Here is a 10,128-nt window from a genome sequence, read left to right as displayed (position 1 = left end):
TTTGTCCCAGGCCGTCAAAGCTCTGTCTGCGTAACTGGAGCATTCGTTGGGTTTTCCAGATGTGGTCTTTGGCGAGTGCCCTTGCTCTTGATCAAGAACCCAGGAAAGATAAGGTGGGGTTGAGTGAGGAAGAGTGTGTTTTTCTGGAACTCTGTGCTGAGGAACATCTGGGGTTGGTTTCCTAGCAACCGGGGCTCATCCAAAGCACACACATCCGAAGATGCCAGGGCACCACCTGCCACGCAGGAAGGACACTGAAGCCCGCCGCGGCAGGCGCAGAGCTCGGCAGCCTAGTCGGCTGGCACTGACTCCAGCCGCAGGAGGCGTCACCTCTTCCCTCCTCACCACCTCCAGAGGGTGGCCAGGCGGGGTCACACCTGACCCCAGGCCAGGCCGGGAGGAGGGAGGTGCCCTCGGGGTGCTTGTTCTTGGCCTGCACTCCACGGCCGGCAGGGGCGGTACTCCAGTGATGATCCGTGCAGTGGAGGTACTCCGGTGATGATCCAGCAGGTTTGGTACTCCAGTGATGATCTGTGCAGTGGTGGTACTCCAGTGGTGATCCGGCAGGGGCGGTACTTCGGTGATGATCCGTGCAGTGGAGGTACTCTGGTGATGATCCGGCGGGGGCGGTACTCTGGTGATGATCCGTGCAGTGGAGGTACTCCAGTGATGATCCCGCAGGGGCGGTACTCTGGTGATGATCCGGCAGGGGCACTCACCATTTCCACAGGCTTGCTGAGGGCAGGCAGGCTGCCTGCCTGGCGGTGTCTGTCCTGCCCGTGGCCAGGCCGGCTATGTCCCTGGGCTTGTCTCGGTGTCTCTGATGCCACCATGCCGCCATCTCCACAGGCTTGCTGCCTAGGGAAAGACACACAGAGCTTTTGTGCCAGATGGTGCTGCATGAGTCACGACTCTCAGTTAAAAGTGTCGGGAAACCAACTCTAGCTGGGTTAAACGGCAGAGGGATCCACCTGCTCATAGCAGAGTCCAGGCCAGGGGACGGTGTTCGGGCCTTGCTGAACCATGTCCCCCAAGAACCCCTCCAGCCTCCGCCCCTGCTCTGGCTCTTGAGCCTGCTTCTGATCCTCCCTCCCGCAGGATTTGGGTGACTGCTCAGCGGCTGCACGGCTCCCCATGGTGACTTGTTTTAAACTAGCAATTCTGTCGGCCAGAGGGCTTTCCCATCTTTCAGTGTTTGAAACAAAAAGGTGTAGATTGCAGATGTACAAGGTTGTGTCAACACAGTAACTCGTCTGGAGTATTCATTTTGTTATGCACATCTGTGTATGTAAATGAGCACTTCCGCTATGCAAATTCACCCATGAAGTGAGGCTCCGGGAAGCAGGTCCCGTTTGCATTGTGATGTGGCGGGAGCTCGGCAGCCACGCCCCCAGCGAGCCTGGGGATGAGCGTGGCACAGCCGGACCCTGTCATCCGGGATGGTGCCAGGGTCTCCCGGTGTCCCGGCTCCCTGCTCCGGGGGCTCAGCTCTGCATCTGCGTGTGGGTGAGATTACACACGCTGCGGTGTTCTGTGGTGGGCCTGGCGTGGGGCGGGCAGAGAGCGCGCCCTGTCCCACAGGACAGTGGGCTAGAGTCGGGGGCCATCCCCGGCTGGAGGCTGAGGTTCCAGAAAGACAGTTGTGCGGGAAGGGCCGCCGCAGGGCATGGGCTGGAGAGGTGGGTGCGGGTGGGGTGCAGCCAGCCAGGTCCCTGGGGAGAGGGCCGGGCTGGCTGCCCTCAGGGCCCCGGGGCCCGGGGAGTTCCGGGCCAGCGAAGGGCCCGGCCCTGCTGCCTACTGGGCCTCCAGGGCAGACAGAGCCACCTTGGGGTCTGAGGAAGAGTGAGGTGCCCCACGATGCCATTTCTCAGGCGTTTTTTGTGCTGGTGCTGGGTCTTGAACTCAGGGCCTGGACATTGTCCGCTCAGCCTTTTTTCTCTCAAGGCTAGCACTCTCGTTTGATCCACAGCTCTTCTTCCAGCTTTTAGGGCTACTTGGAAGTGCGTGTCATGGACCCCTGCGTGGGCTAGCTTCAGACGCGAGGCAGATCCAGGAGAGAGGCACGGTGCCGCGCGCAGAGGGGAATCCTCCTTGTTTCTAGGCGCAGGGGCTGTGCCCGGAGCTGTTCTCTGGCTCCCGGAGGTGCACGGCTGGCTGGAACCGTCAGGAATGGTAAAGGGGGGCAGCCCTGCCCGTCAGGCCCTCCTCGCCCTAATAGGAAATGTGTGCTTCTCCCCAGAGCCGTCTGCCAGGCCGAGGCCTGCCCCCCCATCCCAGGGCCTGAGCCTGTCATCCGCTTGTTTGGAGCAGGCTGGCCTGGCCCTCAGGGCCCAGGGGAGGCAGGAGCCGGCCTCCCGCCAGTGCTGGCTGACCACACCGCTCAGCGGTCACTGGGGAAGACAGGAGGAGCGGGCTCCTCTTCCCTGGCCCCTGGCAGGAAGGACAGGGCATGCTGTCCCTGAGCGGCCGGCTGGGTGTGGAGCTCTGGCCCACAGAGCTGCCGCCTGGCCAAGTGAGGACCTGTCCTGAGCCGAAGAGTACCCCGAGGGCTGGACCTGCGTTCACACGGGCCTTCCTGAGGTGGGCCTCCAGCCAGCTGCCTCCCGCCCCAGGACGGGAGACAGATTCCTGCCAGGGCAACAGAAAACCACAGGAGATACTCTGCTGGACGGCTCCCCTTCCCTTTCCCCTTCCCTTTCTCTTCCCTTTTCCTCCCCTCCCCTCCCCCTCCCTTTTCCCCTTCTTCCCTCCCTCACCTTTGTTTGTTTGAGGACAAATCTCACAGCAGGGCAGGCTGAGCTCAGACCCCCATCACCTGCCCTGGCCGCCCTGGCACTTTGCTAGTAACCAGGACCGCAGTGTCCCCTTGCCAGGTGTCTGTCTGCGGCCTGTGTGTCTGGATGCCCCACGGCTGGTCTGCAGACGTCAAGGTACTATTTGGGGACCCTGTGGCAGAGTTGGATCCCAGTGGGGGCTGAAAAGCTTTCTGAATGGAAAAGAATATCTGTGGGGCTGGAGGCGTGGCTTGGTTGGTAGAGTGCCAGGCAGTGATCAAAGTGCCCGCAGTCCCAGTGTCAGACCTAGGGGGAAAAAGAAAAGAACATTTGTTTCTGAGCCAAGAAATTGCTTCCGCAGATGAGTGTGGCAGAGATATGTTTCATTTTTGCCTGGTCCTCATCCACGCAGGCCCGGGGTGCTGAGCATGTCCTGTGTGTGGACTGGCCATTCGTACTTTTTCTGAAAAGTCTCTATTTAGTCCTGGCCCGGGGAAGTTAGTTTATTGAGCATTTTGTATGTTCTGGATTTTAGGCCCTGGCTGGATGTAGAGCTGGGAAAAATCTTCTCTGCTCTCTGGTAACATAGTTTACTATGTTCTTTGCTGTGCAGAAACTTTTTAGTTTGGGGTACTTCCATTTGTTGAGCCTCTCTCCAGGGTGTTGATCTGGAACTCAGAGAGTTTCTGTAAGTTCTAATGTTCCTCCTGTAGTAGTTACAGGTGTGGTTTGCTGACTGAAGGTTCAGGGTCAATTCTCCACTCCTCAGAGCAAAGGTTCCCAAGAGCTGTCTCTCCATTCCTCTTGGCCGGAGGACGTGGATTACTGGTTTCTATGTTGGTTTTTGATGCTGGGAATCAAACTCAAAGCCGCTGTAAGGCCCCAGGCCCTGACCTGTTGTTTAAACAACAGCTCCCAGAGCATGCCTCTGGGGCCCGGGCAAGGCCTGGCATCTGTCTTTTTAGGAAGTTTCATTTGAGAATCCCAACCCACAGACTGGTTTAGATGATCCCTCGCTTGGCTTCTTGCTTCGTCTAGAAAATTGCTGTTCCAAGCTGCGGTGTCCCCCGCCCCGTGGCCCAGGTCCTCAGCCTGCCCTGCCCTCCGCCACCCTCCCGGACGCCTCGGCTTCCGCGGCTCCCACCGGCATGGCCCCTGGCCTGGTCAGGCCTGAGCCCTGGCCTGGCTGCACCAGCGGCCTGTCCCCCGCATCCTGCCTGTCCCCCTGCGCCTGACCTCCTGTCTCCTGTCCTGTCGGGTGCCTCTTCCTCCTCCTCTCCTCGTGCTTTGCTAGTACCTCAGACCACGGTGGCCTAGGGTCTTGCTTGGACCTTCCCTCCTTACATTCACTTCCCGGAGGCTTTCACCACGGGAGCCGGGGCCCCACAGCCCACCTGAGTTAGTGGCTCTACCTTCCTACACCAGGCGGAGGATCAGACATCCGGACCCCCAGCTCCTCCTGGTCACCCCTCCAGGGTGGCCCCGCCACGCCCCCATCCCGCCCCGTGCCTGCCCGCCCCCTCGCTCTGTCCCTCGCTCCCTTGGGCCTGTCCCCGCTGGACTCGGGTCCGCACGGCCGTTCCCCGCTGGACTCGGGTCCGCACGGCCGTTCCCTGCTGGACTCAGGTCCGCACGGCCATTCCCCGCTGGACTGGGGTCCCCACAGCCGTTCCCCGCTGGACTGGGGTCTGCATGGCCGTTCCCCGCTGGACTGGGGTCTGCACAGCCGTTCCGTGTCCCCGCTGGACTGGGGTCCGCACGGCCGTTCCCCGCTGGACTGGGGTCCGCACGGCCGTTCCCCGCTGGACTGGGGTCCGCACGGCCGTTCCCCGCTGGACTGGGGTCCGCACGGCCGTTCCCCGCTGGACTGGGGTCCGCACGGCCGTTCCCCGCTGGACTGGGGTCCGCACGGCCGTTCCCTGCTGGACTGGGGTCTGCATGGCCGTTCCCCGCTGGACTGGGGTCCGCACGGCCGTTCCGTGTCCCCGCTGGACTGGGGTCCGCACGGCCGTTCCCTGCTGGACTCAGGTCCGCACGGCCGTTCCCCGCTGGACTGGGGTCCGCACGGCCGTTCCCCGCTGGACTCGGGTCCGCACGGCCGTTCCCCGCTGGACTCGGGTCCGCACGGCCGTTCCCCGCTGGACTGGGGTCCGCACGGCCGTTCCCCGCTGGACTGGGGTCCGCACGGCCGTTCCCCGCTGGACTGGGGTCTGCACGGCCGTTCCCCGCTGGACTGGGGTCTGCATGGCCGTTCCATGTCCCCGCTGGACTGGGGTCTGCACGGCTGTTCCCTGCTGGACTGGGGTCTGCACGGCTGTTCCCCGCTGGACTGGGGTCTGCATGGCCGTTCCATGTCCCCGCTGGACTCGGGTCCGCACGGCCGTTCCCTGCTGGACTCGGGTCTGCACGGCCCTTCCCCGCTGGACTGGGGTCCGCACGGCCGTTCTGCTTCCCGGGGCGGCCGTGGCCGGCCCCCAGCACAGCCCCCGGGGCCCACTCGGGACGCACGGTTGGAGTCTGTGATACTGGCGCGAGCAGCCTGGCTGCCCTGGCTCCTGGGCTGGGCTCTGGTGGCAGCGGTTGTCCCGGGGCCTCCTCCGCCAGCTCCGGGGACCCCACCCCGTGGGACCCCAGGCACAGGGCCTTGTGATCACAGTGACTGTCTCGCCCCCCGCTGGGCGGCTAGCAACCAGAGCTGACACAGGGTGCACGGAGCTCTAAGGAGTGAGACGCATTTAAAATAATTAGCTCCTCCTCGAGTGAAAATGTGCACGGCCATTAAAACTTCTCCCAGGGACTGAGCTGCAACTCCAAGAGGTGAGGTGCCAGGCTTCCAGGCCCCGGGCCCATCACCTGTCCCTCCTGGCCAATTCTGGGCCCTGGTGGAGGGTGGGCCCTGTCCTGAGCGTCGGGCTACGCTGCAGTGTGAAGTCAGCGCCCTGCCAGCCGTCTCCTCGCTTACCAGCCTGTGGCCAGCTCCCGTCCCCAGCACAGCCCCGAGTCTCGGCATCGCTGTCACAGCTCGCCTCTCTCCTCCTGCCTGTCCGGCCAGCAGTCCTGTGGGAAGGCACTGGCCGTGTGCCAGCCCCCTGACGCTCTATCTCGGGCCAAGACATGGGTAGTTTGGGGAATCTCCCAGCTGAGCCTGGTGTTCAGCCTGTAATCCAGTACTCAACCAGCAGAGGCCAGAGGACAGTGAGTTTGGGGGCGGGACACAGAGGACGTACGGATGGAGAAGATGGCCCAGGGCTGGCCAGTAGCCATAGTACGCAGGCAGCCTCCTTGCTGGGGGAGGCTGGGGGAAGGCTTGGGTGGAGGCTCAGGGGAAGGCTGAGGGGGAAGGCTCGGTGAAGGCTGGGGAGGCTCAGTGGAGGCTGGAGAGGCTCAGGGGGAGGCTCAGTGGAGGCTGGGGGAGGCTGAGGGGGAGGCTCAGTGGAGGCTGGGGGAGGCTGAGGGGGAGGCTCGGTGGAGGCTGGGGGAGGCTGAGGGGGAGGCTCGGTGGAGGCTGGGGGAGGCTGAGGGGGAGGCTCGGTGGAGGCTGGGGGAGGCTGAGGGGGAGGCTCGGTGGAGGCTGGAGGAGGCTCGGTGGAGGCTGGGGGAGGCTGAGGGGGAAGGCTCGGTGAAGGCTGGGGAGGCTCAGTGGAGGCTGGAGAGGCTCAGGGGGAGGCTCAGTGGAGGCTGGGGGAGGCTGAGGGGGAGGCTCGGTGGAGGCTGGGGGAGGCTGAGGGGGAGGCTCGGTGGAGGCTGGGGGAGGCTGAGGGGGAGGCTTGGTGGAGGCTGGAGGAGGCTCGGTGGAGGCTGGGGGAGGCTGAGGGGGAGGCTCGGTGGAGGCTGGAGGAGGCTCGGTGGAGGCTGGGGAGACTGAGGGGGAGGCTCGGTGGAGGCTGGAGGAGGCTCGGTGGAGGCTGGGGGAGGCTGGAGGAGGCTCGGTGGAGGCTGGGGGAGGCTCAGGGGGAGGCTCGGTGGAGGCTGGGGGAGGCTCAGGGGGAAGGCTCGGTGGAGGCTGGGGGAGGCTCAGTGGAGGCTGGAGGGAGGCTCCGGTGGGAGGTGGCTGGGAGCCCTGCTTCCCGCTGTGCTGGCCGGCAGCGCTGTGCGGGGCAGGATTCGCATCACCCCAGGCCACTGAGCTGGTGGCTGCCCCAGGGCTTGGCCAGGCCCTGCCGGTGGCACTGTTGCCCCCTCCCCCCGTGAATCCAACAGTGGAGGCGGGGGGGGGAGGGGGGTGGCGCCGTGCAGCGGCTTCTCCCCAGCCATGTTGCCTTGCCAGCCGGCCACACCGGGGCAGCTGAGGAGCCAGGGTTCTTTCTGGGTCTCGGCAATCAGGGTACGTGTGTGTGCACACATGTGTGGGGCCCGAGTCCCGGACCTGCTGGTCCCCACTCGCCCAGCCACGCCCATGCCCGCACACCACGTGCCTTTGCGGGGCTGGCTGCCGTTCCTGGCCTCCGCTGCCCGTCACAGGGTGTCTCCCAGCCCCAGGATGGTGCGGCCCCGTGCTGGTCTCCAGGCAGTGCCCTGTGCGTGCTGCCGGGCACGGCTGCCGGTGCTGCCACCTCTTTGCCTCGGGGGAGGGCGGGCAGCCTCCCTGAATGCTGCGGGGTAACACCCATCTGCTTCTGACATCCGCCCTCTGACCCCCGCAGGCACCTTCCTCTCGGCCTTCGCGGTGCTGTGCGGAGCCCGCACCGACCTGCCCGACAGGCACGTGTGCTGCGTCTTCTGTCTGAACGTGGCGGCGGCACTCATCCAGGTCCTCACGGCCATCGTCATGGTGGGCTGGATCATGAGCATCTTCTGGGGCATGGACATGGTCATCCTCGCCAGTGAGTCCCGCCCCAGCCCAGCCTCCCAAGGCGTAGCCACTTGGCCCCGGGGCACCGGGTGTAAAGTTTCAAGATCAAGTTTACCAAGAACAACTTGATTGTCCTAAAAAGAGACCCTCACAAATCTTACATGAGGCACCTGCCTCCAATAAGGGGTGCCCAGCCCGTATCTCCACCCGGTACCCACCCCACAAGGCTGCGGCTCTCAGGGCTCAGCCACAGTCCTCTAGGCCTTGCCCGCACCCTGCGCTCTGCCTGCGCCTCTCCCTTTGGTTTTATACCCAGCAAAACTGTCCACTGGCACATCACCGGGGTCAGAGGACACACAGGTGGGGGCGGGAGGAGTGGAAGGCGCTGCCTCCACCTCACCTTGAGAATGCTTCTCAGGGCCACACAAAAGAAAATGAGTCCCATCCCCCCTCCCCCCCCCCCCCCCCCCCGCCCAGCCCACAGGCCCAGCCTCATCTCAGCAGCACACACCTCTGCTCTCCCTGCAACTGCCGCGCGAGTGTATGTGTGTATGTCCCCCGGGGGACTGTGGCAACCGTGGTATGCCTTTCCTGGGTAGAGAGAAGGCTTTGCTCCGGGGGTCATGCTGGACCCTTTCTGGGAAGATGGAGGAAGTCTCAGGTGAGGGTATGGGTTTGAGTCTCACAGAGCGACATGGGCCTGGACCCAGGTTGGCACCACAGCTCCATGCTGCTGCCGGTCGCCGCTGGGTGATCATAAGACCCTGGCGCACGGGCCTCAGGCCATGGCCCCTTGTTCCCGGGTGACCGCCTGGTCCTCTGCTGTCCCTGAGCTGCTCTCCCTGGGGCCTCGGCTCCCTGACCACAGAAAGGCCTGGGCTCTGCAGCACAGAACTCCCCTGGAGGAAGCATGGGGGCGCCGGGGGGCAGGGCGTAAGGCAGTCCCAGGGGCCGGCGGATGGTCCCTGGGGCACTGAGCCCTTGTCTGAGGACAAGGGCTCATGGCAGGCGCATCTCCGGGGATGTCAGATGTCAGACCTCGGATGGCTTCTGCTTGTAGACTCTCTCTCTCTCTCTCCCCTCTGCTGCCCTTCCTGTCTGTGCTACAGTTTCCCAAGGTGAGTCTGTTGTGTGTGCAGCCTCACAGGGCCTCCTGCTGTGACCTCCAGGCCAGAGCCTCAGTTCTACAGCCTCTACCCCCACCCAGCTTTGCCTCTGATATGCAGACACTCCCTCATCGATAGACTTCTAATTTTCCCTGTTCTGGAAAATGTTAGACAAAATAGCACCTAGTGCAACGTGTCCTAATGCCCTCTCCAGCGTCCACCACTCAGGGCTGTCCAGCACCCGTGTGCACCGGGTTACAGGACCCCAGGTGCGTGGCAGCTGTGCTGAGCCAGGAGGACACTGGCATGCCGCTAGGGGCTGATGGGTAAAAGGCTCAGCAAGCCCACACCCCCACCTGTAGCCGCTGGCCAAACCCGGTCCACTTACCAGCAAGTCCCTAATATCAAATGCTGAAACTCCCACAGGGGGCAGGGGCTTGCCTGGCCTGCCTCGGGGCTGGGCTTGAACCCCAGGATCTAAACGAAAACAAGATCCCCACAAAACCAAAATAACCAAGGCCCTCAGCCCTTGTTTCTCAATGTTGGTTTTTTTTTTTTTTGGGGGGGGGGGTAGGGGAAGGGGCTATTTTTTCCTATTGTTTTTAGCTTTTGTGCGGATACACAGGATTCCTCTCTTGCTTTTACACTCATGCCTGGCACTTGACCACTTGAACCACATCTCTCATTCTGGCCTTTTGCTCCTTCATTGGAAGTAAGAGTCTAGAAGTTTGTTTGTTCAGGCTTCAAACCTCAACCTTCAGATCTGAGCCTCTTGAGGAGCTGGGGCGGCAGGCGTGAGCCCCCGAGCACGGCTGAGCAATGCTGTTCTGAGGGCTCAACGCACCGCAGGCCCCACCCCCGGCCGGGCCCCAGATGGCTGACCAGACTGACCGGCCGCCGGCCGCCGTCTCCACCCCTCCACAGCCCAGCACCTGCCGCCCACTCCCGAGCCCACCCCCTCCGCTCTGCGGTGTGGCGCGATCCCGACCGGTGCGGCGGTGCCACCTGGCCCTGTGCGGGTTTCCGGCCACGACCTTAGCCTTCTGGCTCTACCCACACACCCTTCTCGTGTGTGTGCTCCCAGGAAACCCGTATCCTGCAATCCCTCAGGAAGGGTCGCGGGCGGAGCCGCGCAGGAAGTCGCTGAGCCATCTCCTCTGTTCCTTCCCCAGGGTACAAGGAGCAGGGCGTCCCGCAGCAGCTGTGAGCGTGGACGGCGGGCGCAGGCCCGGAGGGCGCGGGGAGGCTCCACCGCCCTCCCCTGCTTTCGGGATGAGGGACCGCGGATATTTCAAATCTACTTCTTTGAAGACGCACCCACTTTTCTCAGCAGGCTGGGGCGCCGCGGCCGCTCGGCGCAGGCCTAGACATGGGTGCGGCCAGGCGTGGGCTGCCAGGCTCACCCGCCGGCGGCAGCCGTTACCCCTCGCCCGGCGCCGGCGGCCATGGGCTCCCA

At 63.8% G+C, this 10,128-nt stretch overlaps 1 protein-coding gene across 1 annotated transcript in view; it reads left to right on the top strand.

The window, feature by feature from the left end:
• Stum (stum, mechanosensory transduction mediator homolog) overlaps positions 1-9,927 on the top strand; it is a 26,925-nt gene extending 16,998 nt beyond the window's left edge. Inside the window, exons 2-3 of the mRNA XM_042701268.1 lie at positions 7,418-7,597; positions 9,845-9,927. Of these exons, the coding sequence (XP_042557202.1) occupies positions 7,418-7,597; positions 9,845-9,879 (215 nt within the window). The 3' untranslated portion in view covers positions 9,880-9,927. The remainder of the gene's footprint in view (positions 1-7,417; positions 7,598-9,844) is intronic.
• Positions 9,928-10,128: the final 201 nt, after the last annotated feature.

This window comes from Dipodomys spectabilis, unplaced genomic scaffold (genome assembly GCF_019054845.1).
Source record: "Dipodomys spectabilis isolate Male_0828 unplaced genomic scaffold, ASM1905484v1 ptg000288l, whole genome shotgun sequence".
Classification (NCBI taxonomy): Eukaryota; Metazoa; Chordata; class Mammalia; order Rodentia; family Heteromyidae; genus Dipodomys; species Dipodomys spectabilis.
Note: the sequence above shows the minus strand (reverse complement) of the source record. Positions and strands in the feature narration are given on the sequence as shown.